Genomic DNA, 19,885 nt, shown 5'->3' on the forward strand with positions numbered 1-19,885 from the left:
CCGTATGTGACGCACTAAGGGAGCGCCGAGTTGAGCGTGACGCACTGAGGGAGCGCCGATGTGGGTTTGCCGCACTTAAGGGAGCGCCGCGCCAGGCGTGACGCACTGAGGGAGCGCCGCACTGAAGGGAGCGCCGCGCTTGGTGTGACGCACTGAGGGAGCGCCGTCCCGGGTGTGACGCGCTAAGGGGGCGCCGGAAGTAGCGCGGAACTCGTTCGAAGATGGCGAATCGTACGGTGAAGGATGCGCACAGCATCCACGGCACCAACCCTCAGTATCTGGTGGAGAAGATCATCCGCACGCGGATCTACGAGTCCAAGTACTGGAAGGAAGAGTGTTTTGGCCTCACGGGTGAGCGGGGGACGCCGTGGGTGTGGTAGCGAGCCGAGTGTCAAGGTTCCGTATTTTCATTTGTGTAGCCTGCCCGGTTCCAAACTGTTCATCTCAGGAATCCAAATGCAACTTATTTTTGTTTTTTCTTTACAGCTGAGCTTGTAGTTGATAAAGCCATGGAGTTAAGGTTTGTGGGTGGCGTCTACGGAGGAAACATAAAACCAACTCCCTTTCTGTGCTTAACCTTGAAGATGCTTCAGATCCAACCTGAAAAGGATATCATTGTTGAATTCATCAAAAATGAAGATTTCAAGTGAGTATGAGTTCTAAACTTAGTATCGTGCTTGAGCCTTGGGCTAATACTGTGAAGGAAGTTTATGGGTGATAGATCTGGAAGTTGAGCAGCATGTCCCGAGCTGGCATAGGCATACATAGACTTAAGAGTCGAACTTGGCTCCTTCACAACTGCAAGGAGCAGAAAGAAAACGTTTCTTCATTACTATCACGAAAACGTTGTAAAACTCAGGCGCTTAAGGGCAGTCTGGTGTTTCACTGTCGTCTCTATAGGTATGTCCGCATGTTGGGAGCACTTTATATGAGGCTGACAGGCACTGCCATTGATTGCTACAAGTACTTGGAACCTCTGTACAATGACTACCGGAAAATCAAGAGCCAGAACCGAAATGGAGGTTAGTATAATGTTTAGCCTCCAGTTTAAATGATTTATTTTTATTTATTTGAGAGAGAGAGAGAATAGGTGCACCATGGCTTCTAGCCGTTGTATATGAACCCCAGGTACATGCACCACCGTATGCTTACATGGGTCCTGGGGAATCAAACCTGGGTCCTTAGGTTTCACAGGCAAGCACCTTAACCGCTGCTCCACCTCTCCAGCCCTCCAGAAGCTTAGCCTTAAGCTATTTTATTTCACCAGTATCTCTTCTCTGACATTGTCATCTGCTTTTCTACTGTCTTAGCCAAGTGTCCCACCTCCCTCCTTGGGAGTACTAGCTCTGACTGTTGGCTTCCAGTTGCCCTTAACCCTGTCAGCACCTGGCTGCCTCCCTTTCCAGCATCTGTGCATATCACGCGTTCTTTCTACACATGCTGCATCCTTGTAAGGTCTAGCTCCACAGTGCTTTCTCCATAAACAGCTTTGGCCTGTCCTAGATCAGTTTTCCAAGTGTTCCTCCCAGCTCCGTATGTGGTCCTCTGTTCCAGAATTGCACTCTGTACCACATAGGCTGAACCTGTATTATTTATGCAGGGATCTCGCTGAGAAACATGGGGCGCATCCAAGATGACAGTGCAGTAACTTTTACAGAGACACTTATGCTAAGGATAGGGAGTCCCCATGAAGAATATTGAGTAATGTACTCAGGACCCCACTTCCATTTGTTTTTGTGTGTTTGAGAGTGACAGACTGACAAGAGAGAGAAAGAGAGCGGGTGCACCAGGGCCTCCAGCCACTGCAAACGAACTCCACATGCATGCACCCACTTGGGCATCTGCTCCTCCTTCCTTCCTTCCTCCTCGTGCTACTGCTGCTCCTCCTTCCTTCCTACTCCTCCTCCTATGGCTGCTGCTCATCCTTCCTTCCTTCCTCCTTCTCCTCCTGCTGCTGCTGATCATCCCTCCTCCTACTCCTCCTCCTGCTGCTGCTGCTCCTCCTTCCTTCCTCCTCCCTCTTCCTTCCTTCCTCCTCCTCCTGCTGCTGCTGCTCATCCTTCTTCCTCCTTCCTCCCTTCCTCCTCCTCCGGCTGCTCCTCCTTCCTTCTTCCTACTTTCTTCCTCCTCCTTCCTCCTTCCTCCTCCTCCGGCTGCTCCTCCTTCCTTCTTCCTACTTCCTTCCTCCTCTTCCTCCTCCTGCTCCTCCTTCCTCCTCCTCCTCCTCCTCCTGCTGCTGCTCCTCCTCCTTCCGTCCTCTTCCTGCTGCTGCTCCTCCTTCTTTCTTCCTCCTCCTGCTGTTCCTCCTCCTTCCTTCCTCCTCCTCCTGCTGCTGCTCCTCCTTCCTCCTTCCTTCCTCCTCCTCCTGCTACTGCTCCTCCTCCTTCCTTCCTTCCTTCCTCCTCCTCATGCTGTTGCTCTTCCTCCTCCTCCTCCTGCTGCTCCTCCTCCTTCCTCCTCCTCATGCTCCTCCTCCTCCTTCCTTCTTCCTTCCTCCTCCTCCTGCTGCTCCTCCTCCTTCCTCCTCCTCCTTCCTTCTTCCTTCCTCCTCCTCCTGCTGCTCCTCCTCCTTCCTCCTCCTCCTCCTCTTGCTGCTGCTCTTCCTCCTTCCTCCTCCTCCTGCTGCTGCTCTTCCTCCTTCCTCCTCTTCCTGCTTTTCCTCCTCCTTCCTTCCTTCCTCCTCCTCCTCCTGCTATTCTTCCTCCTTCCTTCCTCCTCCTCCTGCTGCTGCTCCTCCTTCCTCCTTCCTTCCTCCTCCTCCTGCTACTGCTCCTCCTCCTTCCTTCCTTCCTTCCTCCTCCTCATGCTGTTGCTCTTCCTCCTCCTCCTCCTGCTGCTCCTCCTCCTTCCTCCTCCACCTCATGCTGCTCCTCCTCCTTCCTCCTCCTCATGCTCCTCCTCCTCCTTCCTTCTTCCTTCCTCCTCCTCCTGCTGCTCCTCCTCCTTCCTCCTCCTCCTCCTCCTTCCTTCTTCCTTCCTCCTCCTCCTGCTGCTCCTCCTCCTTCCTCCTCCTCCTCCTCTTGCTGCTGCTCTTCCTCCTTCCTCCTCCTCCTGCTCTTCCTCCTTCCTCCTCTTCCTGCTTTTCCTCCTCCTTCCTTCCTTCCTCCTCCTCCTCCTGCTATTCTTCCTCCTTCCTTCCTTCCTTCCTCCTCCTGCTATTCCTCCTCCTTCCTTCCTTCCTTCCTCCTCCTGCTGCTGCTCCTCCTCCTTCCTTCCTTCCTCCTCCTGCTGCTCTTCCTCCTTCCTCCTCTTCCTGCTTTTCCTCCTCCTTCCTTCCTTCCTTCCTCCTCCTGCTGCTGCTCCTCCTCCTTCCTTCCTTCCTTCCTCCTCTTCCTGCTCCTCCTCCTTCCTCCTTCTTTCCTCCTCCTGCTGCTCTTCCTCCTCCCTCCTTCCTTCCTCCTCCTCCTCCTGCTGCTCCTCCTCCTCCTTCCTCTTTTCTTCCTCCTCCTCCAGCTGCTCCTCCTCCTTCCTCATTCCTTACTCCTCCTCCTGCTGCTGCTCCTCCTCCTTCCTCCTTCCTTCCTCCTCCTCCTGCTGCTCTTCCTTCTTCCTTCCTCCTCCTCCTCCTACTGCTGCTCCTCTTCCTCCTTCCTCATTCCTTCCTCCTCCTACTGCTGCTCTTCCACCGCCTTCCTCCTTCCTTCCTCCTCCTCCTGCTGCTGCTCCTTCCTCCTCCTCCTCCTGCTGCTCTTCCTCCTCCTTCCCCCTTCCTCCTCCTCCTGCTGCTCCTCTTCCTCCTTCCTCCTCCTGCTACTGCTCCTCCTCCGTCCTTCCTCCTCCTCCTCCTGCTGCTCCTTCTCCTTCCTCCTCCTGCTGCTGCTCCTCCTCCTTCCTTCCTCCTCCTCCTGCTGCTCCTCCTTCTTCCATCCTTCCTCCTCCTCCTGCTGCTCCTCCTTCCTTCCTCTTCCTCCTCCTCCTGCTGCTCCTCCTTCCTTTTTCCTTCTTTCCTCCTCCTGCTGCCCCTCCTCCTCCTCCCGTCCTTCCATCCTCCTCCTCCTCCTTCCTCCTTCCTTCCTTCCTCCTCCTCCTGCTGCTGCTGCTCCTTCTTTCCTTCCTCCTCCTCCTGCTGCTGCTCCTCCTCCTTCCTCTTCCCTTCCTTCCATCCTCTTCCTCCTGCTGCTCTTCCTCCTCCTTCCTTCCTCCTCCTCCTGCTGCTCTTCCTTCCATCCTTCTCCTCCTCCTGCTGCTCCTCCTCCTTCCTCCTTCCTTCCTCTTCCTCCTGCTGCTGCTGCTCCTCCTTCCTCCTCCTCCTTCCTTCCTCCTTCTGCTGCTCCTCCCCTTCCTTCCTCCTTCCTTCCTCTTCCTTCTCCTGCTGTTCCTCCTTCCTTCTTTCTTCCTTCCTTCTCCTCCTGCTGTTCCTCCTTCCTTCTTCCTCCTTCCATTCTTCCTGCTCCTTCTGCTGCTCCTCCCCTTCCTTCCTCATTCCTTCCTCCTTCTCCTGCTGTTCCTCCTCCCTCCTCCTCCCTTCCTCCTTCTCCTGCAACTGTTCCTCCTCCCTTCTTCCTCCTCTTCCTGCTGCTCCTCCTTTCTCCTTCCTTCCTCCTCCTCCTGCTACTCCTCCTTCCTCCTCTTTCCTTCCTTCCTTCCTTCTCCTCCTGCTGCTCCTCCTCCTCCTTCCTTCCTCCTCCTCCTGCTGCTGCTCCTCCTTCCTTCCTCCTCCTCCTGCTGCTGCTCCTCCTCCTTCCTCCTTCCTTCCTCCTCCTTCCTTCCACTCCTCCTTCCTCCTTCCTTCCTCCTGCTGCTCCTCCTTCCTCCTTCCTCCCTCCTCCTGCTGCTCCTCCTCCTCCTTCCTCCTTCCTTCCTCCTGCTGCTGCTCCTCCTCCTTCCTTCCACTCCTCCTCCTTCCTCCCTCCTGCTGCTGCTCCTCCTCCTTCCTCCTTCCTTCCTCCTCCTCCTTCTGCTCCTCCTCCTTCCTTCTTCCTCTTTCCGTCCTCCTCCTCCTTCCTTCCTCCTCCTGCTGCTGCTCTTCCTTCCATCTTCCTCCTTCCTTCCTCCTCCTGCTGCTGCTCTTCCTTCCTTCTTCCTCTTTCCTTCCTCCTCCTCCTTCCTCCTTCCTTCCTTCTCCTCTTCCTGTGGCTCCTCCTCCTTCCTCCTCCTCCTGCTGCTCCTCCTCCTTCCTCCTTCCTCCTCCTCCTGCTCCTCCTCCTTCCTTCCTCCTCCTGCTGCTGCTCTTCCTTCCATCTTCCTCCTTCCTTCCTCCTCCTGCTGCTGCTCTTCCTTCCATCTTCCTCTTTCCTTCCTCCTCCTCCTTCCTCCTTCCTTCCTTCTCCTCTTCCTGTGGCTCCTCCTCCTTCCTTCCTCCTCCTGCTGCTCCTCCTCCTTCCTCCTTCCTCCTCTTCCTCCTTCCTCCTCCTCCTTCCTTCCTTCCTCCTCCTCCTGCTCCTCCTCCTTCTTCCTTCCTTCCTCCTTCCTTCCTTCCTCCTCCTTCTGCTGCTCCTCCTCCTTCTTCCTTCCTTCTCCTTCTACTGCTCCTCCTTCCTTCCTCCTCCTCCTCCTGCTGCTGCTCCTCCTCCTTTCTTCCTCCTCCTCCTGCTGCTCCTTATTCCTCCTTCCTCCTCCTCCTGCTGCTCTTCCTCCTTCCTTCCTCCTTCTCCTGCTGCTGCTCCTCTTCCTTCCTCCTTCCTTCCTTCCTCCTCCTCCTCCTTTCTTCTTTCCCTTAACTTCTCTTTTGTCCCCCTGGTATTGGAAATTGGATCCAGAGTTACCTAACTGTGTTATTTTCGGGATGCCTGAGCTGATGACTTTGCCATTTCAGAGTTTGAACTGACACACGTGGACGAGTTCATTGATGACCTCCTGCACAGCGAGAGAGTCTGCGACATCATTCTGCCCCGGCTACAGGTATGAGACCCGACCCATCATTGCCGCCTTCCCCTCTAAGACGTGCCCTAAATGTTATGGTTTATCTTAATTCATGGTCCCCATATTTATGACAGAGGCAGAACAGGAAATGCAAGGGAAGCAGGTAAAGTATTTCAAGGGTGAGAAGTGATTCCGTAGTGGAGGAAAAGTTGCTTCTTCAAGATGTTACATGAGAGGTGTCATACATAGAGCGAGTCAGGCTACAAAGGTCTAAAATAGAAGAAAAGAGGACTGGGGGTGGGGAGCCCGGCCCTGAATCCTTTGGATTTCCTCTCTGTCATCTTGCCTCCCATCTGTAAAGCACGGGTCAAGACTTGTGGTAGGTTTTTGGGTCTGTGTGGGGTTTTTTGTTTGTTTGTTTTTGAGCCAGCGGTCTTGCTCTTAGAACTCATCATATAGAGCAGGCTGCCCTCAAACTTCTGGTAATTTCCATGCCTCTGTCTCAGCAGCTCCCTGGCTCATTGGTAATGCTCTAGTGCTCAGCCTCTTTTTTTTATTTTTTTAAAAATCCACCAACCAATGTAACTGCAGCCATGAACTTAATGGCCCTTGCATTTTTTGTGAGTGAAGCTCACCCTTTCCCCCAAATGATTATGTATGTACTGTTTTGTTTGTTTTAGTCCAGGCTGACCTGGGACTTACTCTGTAGCCCCAAACCGGTCTTGAAACACTGGTGATCCTCCCACCTCAGTCTCCCCAGTGCTAGGATTATAGGCGTGAACATTGAGCTCCAAATAATCACTTAACATTTATTATGTTAGTTTCCCGAATGACGTAAGAATGTTGCAACAGTGCTGGAGAGATGGCTCAGCAGTTAAGGCGCTTGCCTGCAAAGCCTAATGACTCAGGTTCAGTTCTCCCAAACCCACATAAAGCCGTATGCACAAAGTGACACATGCATCTGGAGCTCATTTGCAGTGGTAGGAGGCCCTGATGTGCCCCCCACCGTCTGCTTGCAAATAAATATTCTAAGAAAGAATGTTGCTAAAGTATGTCTACGAACATAACAGCATATAGTATTGCCATTCTCAGTTTTTTATTTTATTTTATTTTTATTTATTTGAGAGTGACAGACAGAGAGGAGGAGGAGGGAGAGAGAGAGAGAGAGAGAATGGGCATGCCAGGGCCTCCAGCCACTGCAAACGAACTCCAGACACGTGCGCCCCCTTGTGCATCTGGCTAACGTGGGTCTTGGGGAATCGAGCCTCGAACCGGGTTCCTTAGGCGTCACAGGCAAACGCTTAACCGCTAAGCCATCTCTCCAGCCCCATTCTCAGTTTTAAATCTTGTGCACAGCCTACCATTTTGATACTTTTTGTTTTTTTCAAGGTAGGGTCTCATTGTAGCCCAGGCTAGCCTGGAATTTATTATGTAGTTTGATCTTCCTTTCTCTGCCTCCCCAGTGCTGGGATTAAAGGTGTGTGCCACCGTGCCCAGTATACGTTGGCCTTGTAATCCTCCTGCCTCTGCCTCCCCAGTGTTGAGATTATAGGCATGGGCCACCAAACCTGGTGAAGGCCGCATCCTTTACTACATCTAAATCTGTTGATACTCCAGTGACGTTAAAGTATAAAGTCCCAGGAAACGGGCCCAGTAGAAAACGCATGTGCTTACTGTTGTGGGGAATGTCAGAGAGCGGGTGGATTGTACCACTAAACTCCTTGGAGAGATCTTGGCCTGGAACAGAGTTAGCGCAGCCGCCGCCCCCTGGCTTCTCTGCCGATCGCAGGAGCCCGTGGCGGGCGTCGAGGCAGAGCGGCGGCAGCGAGCCTTTGCTCCTCCCCCGTCCTCTGCAGAAACGCTACGTGCTGGAGGAGGCTGAGCAGCTGGAGCCTCGAGTGAGCGCTCTGGAAGAGGACATGGACGACGTGGAGTCCAGTGAGGAGGAGGAGGAGGAAGATGAGAAGGTGAGGCGCCCGGCAGGTGAAGGGGCTGGGGAGGAGAGTAGTGCTCTTAGCGCGCCTTTCTTCCAGTCACCGCGACAAACTCCGACTCGAGCACCGCTTCGCGCACCTGGGTATGTAGGGGGCTGCGGAGCTGAGCCCTGGCCAGCAAGCCTGGCAGGTAGAGCCGTTCACCCCTGAGCCATCTCTGCAGTCTGAATGGCCTTTTAGATTTTGTGTTTTCTTTTTTTTTTGGTTTATTTTTACTTATTTACTTGAGAGTGACAGACAGAGAAAGAGGCAGATAGAGGGAGAGAGAGAGAATGGGCGCTCCAGGGCTTCCAGCCTCTGCAAACGAACTCCAGACACGTGCGCCCCCTTGTGCATCTGGCTAACGTGGGTCCTGGGGAATCGAGCCTCGAACCGGGGTCCTTAGGCTTCACAGGCAAGCGCTTAACCGCTAAGCCATCTCTCCAGCCCAGATTTTGTGTTTTCAAGGTGGGATCTCACTCTGTGGTCCCAGGCTGGCCTCAAACTCCCACAGATCATCTTGCCTCTGCCACCTGAGTGCTGGGATTAAAGGTATGCACCACCCACCTGGCATCAAATGGCCCTTTTTTTTCTTCTTCTTGGGGTTTTCGAGGTAGGGTCTCACTCTATAATCCCAGACCTAGAATTCACTGTGTAGTCTCAGGGTTGCCTTGAACTCACAGGGAACCTCCTACCTTCGCCTCCAGTGTGTTGGGACTAAAGGTGAGCACCACCATACCTGGCCAAATGCTCCCTTTTTATGGTCAGGTTTTCATGTGTAACTTTAGCAATAAACCACCCGTCCTTTTTCATATTGTGTGGTGTGTGTGCACATGTGTGTCTTGCTCTCCACTTTATTTTCTGAGTCAGGCCCTCTCCCTGAGCCTGGAGCTCACCCATGTAGCCTGACTTAGCAGCCAACAAGCCTGGAGTGACCTGTCTTAGCACCGGGGTTACAGGCACTGGCACCATGTTGGGCATTTCACGTGGGTGCTGGCGACCTAACTCAACTCCTCCTGCTTGTGTGGCGGTCACTTCATCTCCTGAGCCATCTCCCGAAGCCAGAGTCAGCCGCTTTGTACGGGAGTGCTTTTGTCCATCTCTGGAACGTGCGCTCTGCGCCTCGTGTCGTTAGTCTGCTGGTGATACACTTAGTGTGGTAAAATGTGACACACTAATTCTTTTCTTCAAACCCAGGCCATCCTGGGCTAGAGTGAGACTCTACCTCGGAAAAAATATTTTTTCAAAAATACTTATTTGAAGCCAGGCGTGGTGGCGCACGCCTTTAATCCCAGCACTCGGGAGGCAGAGGTAGGAGGATCACCGTGAGTTCGAGGCCACCCTGAGACTACACAGTGAATTCCAGGTCAGCCTGGAATAGACTGAGACCTTACCTCGAAAAACTAAAATACATACACATATACATACATACATACATACATACATACATTTAAGAGAGAGAGAGAGAGGCAGATGGAGAATGGGAATGGGCTCGCCAGGGCCTTCACCTGCTGCAAGCGATCTCCAGATGCATGTGCCGCCTTGTGCATCTGGCTTCACCTGGGCACTGGACCATTTGGCTTTGCAAGCAGATGCCTTAACTGCTGAGCCATGTCTCCAGCCCATTTTTGCTTTTGGTTTTTTGAGAGGGTCTCAGTCTAATCCAGGCTGACCTGGGACTCTGTAGTCTCAGGGTGGCCTCAAACTCACGGCGATCCTCCTACCTCTGCCTCCCAAGTGCTGGGATTAAAGGCGTGCGCCCCCACGCCCAGCACAAGATGTCTTGAGATTAAAATAAACGGTGGCTTTTATTTAAAGTTGTTGATGTCTTTCCCACCCGAGGGAGGTCCAGCTTTCTAAGGGCATAAGTAGAATTACCCTCCTTCTCCTGCAGTCCCGGGTGACCGTGCTGCGTGGATAGAGAGACTGCTGTCCCCCTGTGCCCTCAGCTTCCTGTGCTCTCAGCTCTCTTAGAGATAGAGTGGGAGAGGGTGTGCCATCCCTGCTGGGTGCCTCCGTAATCAGCTGCGCCCTGTTCTGTCTCGTCAAGCTGGAAAGAGTGCCGTCCCCTGACCACCGCCGCAGAAGCTACCGAGACCTGGACAAGCCCCGGCGCTCTCCCGCGCTGCGCTACCGCCGCAGCCGCAGCCGCTCTCCCCGGAGGTGAGCGGAGCCGCTGGGGTGGTTTTAAGCAGTGCACCTAGGAGTGTGGCTGTCAGGAGGGGCAACGTGTCCAGCCAGCCTACCCGTTTCTGTAAGTGTGTACTGAGGGAATGAACCTGTACCCGGGCTTGCAGTTTCGAGCAGGAGCTGTTTGCCTGCCTGCTCTGTGACTGCGTCTGGCTCCGGGAGCCGGCCGCAGCAGGGACACGGTGCCCTGCCTCCTCCAGGAGGTCGAGCTCACTGCCATCTCAACACGGGGCCATGTTCAGCAGCCACGTGCTTTTTCAGTCCCGGCTTCTGCTAGCTCATCTGCAAATAGCCTGTTAGCCAGCGGGAGTCACGTGGCCAGTCTTAGCGCGTAAAGAGTGGAAGGGTGCTACAGGTTCAGAGTGCGGAGTGGGGATCGGGGCCACTGCTTTCCATCCCCAGCACCTTCCCCTTCCCAAGTGGGCTCATTTGTGCAACTTCCACTGGGGCACTAACCTAGACTGTTTCTTTCTCCCCTCTGCAGGCGGAGTCGATCCCCCAAAAGACGAAGGTGGGCCCCGTAGTCATTTCAGGTGGAGACGGCTTTGGGAGGGGTTTGGTTTCTGGTGGGCTGACCCTTCTTTTCCATAGCCCTTCCCCCCGCCGAGAACGACATAGGAGCAAGAGTCCCCGGCGCCACCGGAGCAGGTCCCGCGAGCGCAGACACAGATCCCGCTCCAAGTCCCCAGGTATCGTACCCAGGCCTTGCTTGGCGCCTCTCTCGTGGTGGGTCGAGCCTCCCTGCACAGAGCTGCCTGGCTACGCTGCCGCCTAGCAGAGGAAGCCGGCGGAAGTTAGGGTTCGCGTCTCTGCTGTACTCCGATGACATTCCTCCTTCAGGTTTTCATCTGAAATGACAGGAGTAAGGCCCATTAGAGCAGTGGCAAAAAGCCAATGTCGTGGTTATGAAACGAGTTTTCAAGCATTGAAAGCATATGAGTGATTTCAGTACCGCATGCCCTGGAGCGTAGACACCAGCTCGTAGAGGAGCTGCGAGCAAGTTCTGGCTGACCCCAGCTATGTCCCTGGGGCTGCAGCGCTGGGCAGGGCAGTTGGAGGCTGGCCTCCAGTGACACACACACCTCTCTGTCTCTGTCTGTCTGTCTCCCCAGGTCACCACCGCAGCCACAGACATCGGAGCCACTCAAAGTCTCCTGAAAGGTACGCGCTGACCTAACCTCCCATCTTAAGATCTTTATTTATTTTTTTATTAGTTTTTCACAGTAGAGTCTCGCTCTAGCTCAGGCTGACCTGGAGTTCACTAATTCACTAAGGAGTCCCAGGCTGGTCTCAAACTCACAGCCATCCTCCTTCCTCTGCCTTGGAAGTACTCGGACACCACCATGCCTGGCTTAATTTCAGAAAACCTTTATTCAAACGTTAAAGTCCACTTACAATTGAGTTGGAACTGAAATTTTCTTGTTTTAATGTGGATAACAAGAGTTTTCCCTTATTACTAGACAAAATGGGCCTTTCCCCCTGAGACTTACTGGGCTTGCACGTCTTTCACATGTTATTATCCTTTGTGGGGTCCCAGCTGTGGATGAGTTAGGAGCTGTGGTCTCAGAAGGTCTGGTTTTAACTTTTAAAGCTCAACACTTGAGTCCTTGGACGGGTCACTCCCATTTCGTGAGCTCTCACGAGAAGTCCTTACAGGCCACAGCTGCTCTAACATCTGAAGTGGTCCTTTGTTCAGTGGCAGATTTTGGATAGTAATGTCTGCCTCAAAGTGTTCCTTTTAAATTTCTTTTTTCTACTTTTCATTTATGTGCAAGCAGAGAGGAGAGAATATGGTCACACCAAGGCCTTTGGCTGCTACAAATGAACTGTAGGCGCATGTGACATCTTATGATTCTAGCTTATGTGGGTACTAGGCAATCAAGCCCTGGTCGTTAGGGTTAGCAGGCAAGCACCTTAACCACTGACTCATCTATCCAGCCCTCAAAGTGTTGTCCTGAGGTATTAAAAAACAAATGAGGGCTGGAGAAGTGGCTTAGGGTTAAGGCGCTTGCCTGCAAAGCCTAAGGACCCATGTTTGATTCTCCAGGTCCCAGATTCACAAAAGTGTGGCAAGTGCAAGGTCACACAAGCCCACCAGGCGGTTCAAGCGTCTAGACTTCGACTGTGGTGGCTGAGACCCTGGTGTGCCAATTCTCTCTCTCTCTCTCAAAACAAAACAAAACAAACAAAAAAAAAAACTGAGTGTGGTGGCACATGCCTTTAACCCCAGGGCTTGGGAGGCAGAGGTAGGAGCACCATGAGTTTGAGGCCAGCCTGTGAATTCCAGGTCAGCCTGGGCTAGTGTTAAGACCCTACCTCGAAAACAACAACAACAACAAAAAATTCTGGTTTTTAAGTAGGGCATGATGGCGCCCACATTCAATCCCAGTACTCGGAAGAGTAGGAGGGTCCCTGTGAGTTCCAGGCCAGGCAGCCTGGACTGGAGTAAGACCCTACCTCTGAAAAGGAACAAGAATCATACGTATTTCCCTGAGTGTAGGTCGGTGCCCAGTGAACGCTGAGTGCGGTTCTGTGTCTCTCCCTCTGCAGGTCTAAGAAGAGCCACAAGAAGAGCCGGAGGGGGAACGAGTAGAGGGGCCCCGTGTGCCCCTGTGGACGTGAGGCGACCTGCGTGGGCGGGCGGGCCGAGGCCTGCCCTCCATGCAGCTATCAGGACATCCTAATGTTTGTTTCTAAATAAATTTTCCACCTTTTTTTAAATGCAAGGGTGCTGCGGGGTTGTCTATCTTCCTCGGTTGTCATGGGCATCTTTGAGGGTTGACGTTGTTCCAAGGTCAGTTTCTGACCAAACCAACTAGGACTGTGCAAATTTCCTAAGGGCAGAAGTGACCTGGAATTGGGCCACATGAATGGGAAGGAAAGGACGTGGCCATCTGGTGCCCCTTTGCCTTGTTCGGCATTAAACCTGATACACTCATTTGCCATTGCTGGTTTGCTCTGTAACTGCTTCAAGCATTCTCTTTTTGAGGGGGGAAGGGGGCGTGGTTTTGAGGTAGGGTCTCACTCTAGCCCAGGCTGACCTGGAATTCACTATGTAGTCTCAGGGTGGCCTCGAACTCATGGCGATCCTCCTACCTCTGGCTCCCGCGTGCTGGGGTTAAAGGTGAGCGCCCCTGCGCCCGAGCAATGCTCCCTCTTGTCCTCCGTGGCCGGGTGCTGGTGACTACTACCGCTTTGGAGTATGCACTACTGACGCAAGAAACGACTGGACCAGAAAAGATGCTGTGGGTCAGGACAGCCCAGCTCCAGCTGAGAAGCTGGTCAGCAGCATGGCCGATTGAACCACAGGTGTTGGCCATGTCATCCACAAGGATGACACCCACTGGCTACTTCACCGGCCCGCTGTTGCTTGTGCATCCAGGCAGAGCCCGTATTCAACCGGTCTGCAGTGGAGCTTACGTCCTGGGGCGCCACTCAAGACACTTGTCTCCCTGATCCACTTTAACACAGCAGGCTGTGCATACAAACTGTCCACAGGGAAATCAAAAAAGCCCTAAATCTGAGGAGCCTGGGCTGCAGAGATGGCTTAGCAGTTAAGGGACTTGCCTGTAAAGCCTAAGGACCCAGGTTCAAGTTCCCAAGTAACCACGTGAGCCAGATGCACATGGCCGCATGCGTCTGGAGTTCATTTGCAGTGGCTCGAGGCTCTGGCGACCCACTATGTATCTGCCCTTCTCTTTCTCAAATAAATGAAGAAATAAAACTATTAAAAAGGTGGGGGCCAGGTGTGGTGGCACTCTCCTTTAATACTAGCACTTGGGAGACAGAGGTATGAGGATCGACGTGAGTTTGAGGCCACCCTGAGACTATATAGTGAATAATCAGGTCTTAATTTCTTTTTTAAAAAAAATATTTTATTGCCGGGCATGGTGGCGCACGCCTTTAATCCCAGCACTCAGGAGCCATTGGTAGGAGGATTGCTGCGAGTCTGAAACCACCCTGAGACTCCACAGTGAATTCCAGGTCAGCCTGGGCTAGAGTGAGACCCTACCTCGAAAAGCCCCCCCCCCAAATTACTTGTTTGAGAGAAGGGCATACCAAGGCCTCCACCCATTACAGATGAACTCCAGCTGCATGAGCCACTTTGTGCATCTGGCTTACATTGGTACTGGAGAATCAACCAAACTTGGGTCCTTAGGCTTCCTAAGCAAATATCCTGAAATTGCTGGAATGAAGTACACCAGATATTAATTGTAGTTATTTGATTTTTTTCTCTTTGGTTTTCAGAGGTAGGCTCTCACTCTAGCCCAGGCCAACCTGGAATTCACTGTGTAGTCTCAGGATGGCCTCGAACTCATGGCGCTCCTCCTACCAATGCCTCCAGAGTGCAGGAGTTAAAGGCGTGCGCCACCACACCGGCCCTTCCATCCTATTTTTATTGTTCACGGCTGCACTCACCAGCATAGCTGGGCTCCAACCTGCTGCTGCTCATCTTGCCGCCTCTGGTGCAGGTGTGCTAGGGTTACCAAAGCTTGCGGCTGTACCTGAGGGGATCCAAACTTTGGCACTCAGGCTTTAGTGGCAAGGGCTGTGTTCACCAGCTATCCTCCCTGGTCCTCAACCTGGCATCTCAATAGTCAGGCACTGCCTAACTGCAGTCCATGGCGCTGTATGAACATTTCCAGAAGATTATGGCGCCACCATGCCCGGCTGGTTCATCCAGTTTTTATGTATGTTTTTTTCAAGGGAAGGTCTCGCTGTAGCCCAAGCTGACCTGGAATTCACTATGAGAGTCTCAGGGTGGCCTCGAACTCACGGCGATCCTCCTACCTCTGCCTCCCGAGTGCTGGGATTAAAGGCGTGCGCCACCACGCCTGGCTTGACAATCATTACTATTAACAATTGCTACCCTAGCAGTGACTTCTCCAATGGCAACACAGGACTTTTTCAGTGGACCCACCCACATCTAGTACGTACCAGTTCTTGGGAATTATTTTTCTTCCAGGTTTTTTTTTTTTTTTTTTTATTTTTCGAGATATTATTTCTCTCTAGTTCAGGCTGATCTGGAATTCACTACATAGTCTCAGGTGGCCTCAAACTCACAGTAATCCTACTACCTCTGCTGGAGGGCTGATGAGATGGCTTAGCAGTTAAGGCGTTTGCCTGACAAGCCTAAGGACACAGGTTCGTGTCACCAGGGCTCACATAAGCCAGATGCCCAGGGTAGCACATGAATGTGGGAATGTGGAGCTTGTTTACAGTGACTGGAGGCCCTGGTGCACCTTTCTGTGTGTGTGTGTCTCTCTCTCTATGTCCTTCTCTAATACATAAATATTTTGTTTGTTTGTTTGTTTTGTTTTTCGAGGTAGGGTCTCACTCTAGCTCAGGCTGACCTGCAATTCACTCTGTAGTCTCAGGGTGGCCTTGAACTCACGGCGATCCTCCTACCTCTGCCTCCCAAGTGCTGGGATTAAAGGCGTGCGCCACCATGCCCGGCTTCATAAATAAATATTTTTAAGGTGCTGGAGACTGACGCCAGGGCCTGGAAGTAAGCTAGACCCCTGCCCTGAAAAGACCTCCTTCGACTCACATTCCAGCATGCACTTGTGTGACCTTCAGAATTCATCTGAGCTCTTCAGTGGTCACGTTCAGTGACAAAATCACCTTCACATGGTAGTTGTAAAAACCCAGTAAAATAAAGGCAAATGTCTCCGCATCTCTAAAACTAAGGCTGACTGAGAATATTTACTGAAAGTAAAACAAATCTTCGAAATGTTACATTGTATTTTCACAATCTAAACCAGATGAATTAAGCAAATTTGACTCTTGTCAAAAAGATTTATTAACTTAAAATAGAACTTCAAATACAGACAAAAGCAACTTTCCATCCAAGTTTGAATATATTCAATATACAAGTATGTAAAAGAAATTTTTTTGAAGCTTTATGTTGTAATTTTATTTTTTTTTAACCTTTTAAAAAGTTTTTGGCACTACAAGAATCTGTAAAGAAGTGACAAATTTAAAACACATGAAATCTTCTCCTAATTCTTAAGAACAATATATATAAAGTCTGAAGCAACCAAAGTATGAATACAGCTAATAGAAAATAAAGAATGTAATTTTTTAAATTCTCTCTTTATACAATTCATCAAGGTTAAACAAAACATAAAATTCCCTTAAAAATAGGGTAATAAAATAGATGAAATTTGTATCACTCAATTTAGTGATACCAGTAAAAACTATAGTTCATATTTATATACAAATAATACAGTGTTTAAAAACAGTCTGAGAATTTAAATAAGCTATCTAAACATGTTAAAATTTTAAATCAGGACCTGATTTATTTTGCTTTCCATTAAATGTCACGTTTTCTGTTGGGTAGCTGACAGTGAGGTACACACGGGGCTGGAGGCGCTGTGCGTCGGGAGACAGCTGCAGGGGAGTGGACGGCGCTACTCCGACACGTTTCCTCTCGGGGGGTGCGGACAGCGCTCTCGACACCGGCGGGTGGCACATCTGTCTGTTGGATACAATACGGGCAGAAACTGAAAGGCGCATGCTGGTATCTTTAAATTAATATAAAATAAACATTTTAAAAAACGGACGGGAAGGAAATGTAGGGATATGAAAGGACAGGAAGCCAGGCGTGGTGGCGCACGCCTTCAATCGCAGCACTCGGGAGGCAGAGGCAGGAGGGTCACCGTGAGTTCGAGGCCACCCTGAGACTCCACAATGAATTCCAGGTCAGCCTGGGCCAGAGTGAGACCCTACCTTGGAAAAACAACAACAAAGACGAGACAGGAAACGAGATGAAAGGGAAGAAAGCACAGCAGAGAACATTTCAAACTTGGAAGCAGTAGCTTCCGTCGCCCTGGCTGTGCTGAGACGCCCACTGCAGTGAAGGGGCTGCATGCTATGACGCCGAGGCGCCAGGCGCGTCGGGCCGCCACCTGAGGAAGGGCTACGCCGACGCTTACACCCCCGGACTCTCCTTGAAGTGAACCTTTCATGTAGCCAACATTTCCCGAGTGTGTGCCTTTAACTTCTTGAGCTTTGAACTGCAACGCCAGACTTCTGAACTCTGGATAAGAAAAGCTGAGGCCTAAACGCCGTTATCTCCTCCTCAGGACAGATGCTTTTGAGGGGCAGCAAGTGAGACCGCCACGTGCCCTGGGTTCCTTGGTATTTCTATTTATTATCTAGGTCAGTCATTACTGATGCTACGATATAGCACCAACAGAATAGAATACATTTCAATGTCATTCAAGCTTTACTTCTATTAAACAGAAGTAACCCGGAGTTTCGCTCCTACATCCTGCCTTTCCCCGAAAGTTCCTACCCACCCAGCTCACTACCTGGTAAACAGTCATAATTTTTAAGCACTAGTACCTTGAGCATAGAAAGGTTTGGGCTGAAATCTCGGATTTCCCTGATGCATGAAGTTTTGATGCAAACCATAAGGCCACGAAGCTGGGACAAGGGGGAAGTGGGGACGTGGTGCATGTTCCCAGGGAATTGGGGGAGTCAGTCCTCGAAAGCGTGGCTCTACATTTCAACAAGAACAGAAAAATACATTTTAAACATTAGTTGGCTCATTTGAACAGTCAGTCCTTCATTGCACAAAGACATACCAAGTACTCACCACTGAGTATGGGCTAAGCTGAATCCACATAGTCAGTTTTGCACTGGCCGGGCGTGGTGGCACACGCCTTTAATCCCAGCAGTCAGGAGGCAGAGGCAGGAGGATGGCTGTGAGCTCAAGGCCAGCCTGAGGCTACAGAGTGAGTTCCAGGTCAACCTGGACTAGAGTGAGACAGTACCTTGGGGAAAAAGAGATCAGGTACCCAGGTTTTTGGGTGGGGACAATACTGGACATGACAGGAAAGCACTCTACCCTTAAGTTACACGTCTGACACCCCCCTCCTTTTATTTTTATTTTTGGTTTTCTGAGATAGGGTCTCACTCTGGTCCAGTTGACCTAGAATTGACTATGTAGTCTCAGGGTGGCCTCGAACTCACAGCGATCCTCCTACCTCTGCCTCCCGAGTGCTGGGATTTAAGGTGTGCGCCACTACGCCCGGCTTCAAGAAGCCCCGTTTTTTTTTTAAAGGACCAAGCATTAATCACTTTAATTACTAAGAGAATCATACAGTAATACAACTGCTATACCAGAGGGGCTAACTCAGCATTTGGTTTAGCTAAGCTTTTCTTAGAATGACCAACTAAGCAGTTTTAAATAATAGGCAACTTGTGACAGGGTGGACATTTTATTTATTTATTTATTTATTTATTTTGGTTTTTTGAGGTAGGGTGTCATTAGCTCATGCTGAACTGGAATTCACTATGTAGTCTCAGGGTGGCCTCGAACTTACGGCGATCCTCCTACCTCTGCCTCCCGAGTGCTGGGATTAGAGACGGGCGCCACCACGCCTGGCTTCATCTTACTCATTTTTAAAAATTATCTGCAATTGTGTGTAGAGGATTCGCCACTTCAAGAACATGAGTTGTTTGCACCATTTTTGCATCTGGGGTGGCTTGACACTGAACCCAGGCTGGCCAAGCTTTGCAAACAAGTACCTTAAACGGCTGAGCCAACTTCCCAGTGCTTCCGGGGTGGGCGTTTCAGAGAGAAGGAAGTTGACAAAAAGCCCAAGAGAAGGAAAGCGTGGCAAGTCTGGGGTAAGAGGCAATGGGCAGAGAATAGACAGGCAAGAGCGTCAGGCGGGGAGCGTACACCTCGATGGGTTGCGTTAAGGAGTTTATGTTTTCTCTTCAACGTCACGTCAACTAAGCCAGCATCACCCTGGGTCTGGAAGGAGCAACTACCAGCACCTTGATGGGTCTGGCAGAGAACTACAGGATGCACTTCTTTGCTACTGCTCAATTTTGATCTTCAGGTTATGATGAAAAGAACAACAAAAACTGGTTCGCACAAATTCTTGCAAACTGGAACTGAAAAACCAACGTGAGTCACGTTCTCTCTTTGGCCCTGCACCCTCTACAGTTACCTATTTCTATCCATTCGTCCATTCACTCGGTTGTGGGTGTGCGTAAGTGCGCGTGCACGTGGGGGCTGAGGACAAATGGGGTGCTTGTGCTCCATCTTCGAGGCGGGGGTCCCCCCACCTCTGCTTTCCGTTCCACAGGCGTACGGGATGGCCCTGCATCTGCTTCGCTTCCCTTTCGCTGTGTGCGCATTAGGTACTTTTATTAAAGTGCGGTACCTTCCAGACCCTTCTGCAGGCTTTTCTCATCACAGTGTGCAATGGTTTGATTCACGTGTCCCCCGTAAGCTCAGGTGTTCTGAATGCTAGGTCCCCAGCTGATGGAGATTTGGGAATTAGCGCCCCCTGGAGGGAGTGTATTGGTTGGGGCGGGCTTATGGGTGTCACAGCCAGTTTCTCCTTGCCAGTGTTTGGCACACTCTCCTGTTGGCCACGGGGTGATGTCCACCCTCTGCTCATGCCATCGATTTCCCCTGCCATCGTGGAGCTTCCCCTCGAGCCTGTAAGCCAAAATAAATCTCTTTTTCCCGGAAGCTGCTCTTGGTTGGGTGATTTCTACCAGCAATGCGAACCGGACTGCAAGAGTAAAGTGGTACCGAGGAGTGAGATTGCTGCTAGACACCTGACTGTGTGGCTTTGGCCTTTTGGAGCTGATTTTCCAGAGGAATGTGGAAGGATCTGAAACCTTGGCCTAAGAGACGCCTTGCAGTGCTGTAAGTACAGCTTGATGGACTATTCTGATCAGAATTGAAAGACTTGAATGCAGTAAGAACTGTGGACTGTGAGGTTTGGCTTATGAGGGTGAGAAAGCTTTGCCTGGACTGGGCTAGCAGTTTGTGTGAGAAGCTTGCTCTTATGTCATGTCCTGAGAAGTTGCGCAGGGTTGCTTTGCGTAGAAATGAACTGGTGTGAGCAGAGGGATATGGCACAGAAAGAAAAATCTTGGGGTAAATT

The 19,885-nt window shown here is 51.3% G+C and overlaps 2 protein-coding genes across 6 annotated transcripts in view; one reads left to right on the forward strand and one right to left on the reverse strand.

Moving 5' to 3' along the window:
* The first annotated feature begins 193 nt into the window (after positions 1-193).
* Prpf38a (pre-mRNA processing factor 38A) lies at positions 194-12,691 on the forward strand. Its single transcript, XM_004672879.2, has 10 exons — positions 194-351; positions 487-646; positions 901-1,022; positions 5,756-5,841; positions 7,659-7,769; positions 9,826-9,938; positions 10,450-10,476; positions 10,557-10,654; positions 11,078-11,126; positions 12,516-12,691. Exons 1-10 carry the CDS (start codon positions 222-224, stop codon positions 12,556-12,558), a joined length of 939 nt encoding a protein of 312 aa, XP_004672936.1. The 5' UTR covers positions 194-221; the 3' UTR covers positions 12,559-12,691.
* The window catches only part of Tut4 (terminal uridylyl transferase 4), a 112,166-nt gene continuing 101,852 nt past the window's right edge, over positions 9,572-19,885 (reverse strand). For 3 of the 5 annotated variants that reach the window (XM_045139142.1, XM_045139141.1, XM_045139144.1), the window contains exons 29-30: positions 17,316-17,471; positions 16,059-16,446 (exon numbers count right to left, since the gene is read on the reverse strand). In XM_045139142.1, the coding sequence (XP_044995077.1) occupies positions 16,379-16,446; positions 17,316-17,471 (224 nt within the window). In that variant the 3' untranslated portion in view covers positions 16,059-16,378. Of the gene's footprint in view, positions 10,814-16,057; positions 16,447-17,315; positions 17,472-19,885 lie in introns of those variants that run through there. The other 2 variants (XR_006634487.1, XM_045139145.1) reach the window with 2 other exon arrangements.

The sequence above is a fragment of the Jaculus jaculus genome, chromosome 21 (assembly GCF_020740685.1).
Source record: "Jaculus jaculus isolate mJacJac1 chromosome 21, mJacJac1.mat.Y.cur, whole genome shotgun sequence".
NCBI lineage: Eukaryota > Metazoa > Chordata > Mammalia > Rodentia > Dipodidae > Jaculus > Jaculus jaculus.

Excerpts from the sequence above, each read along its gene's own strand:
- Prpf38a (XM_004672879.2), top strand. The coding sequence starts at position 222 with ATGGCGAATCGTACGGTGAAGGATGCGCACAGCATCCACGGCACCAAC. Across the intron at positions 352-486 it reads AGAGTGTTTTGGCCTCACGG|CTGAGCTTGTAGTTGATAAA; the intron begins GTGAGCGGGGGA and ends TTTTCTTTACAG. Across the intron at positions 1,023-5,755 it reads GAGCCAGAACCGAAATGGAG|AGTTTGAACTGACACACGTG; the intron begins GTTAGTATAATG and ends TTGCCATTTCAG.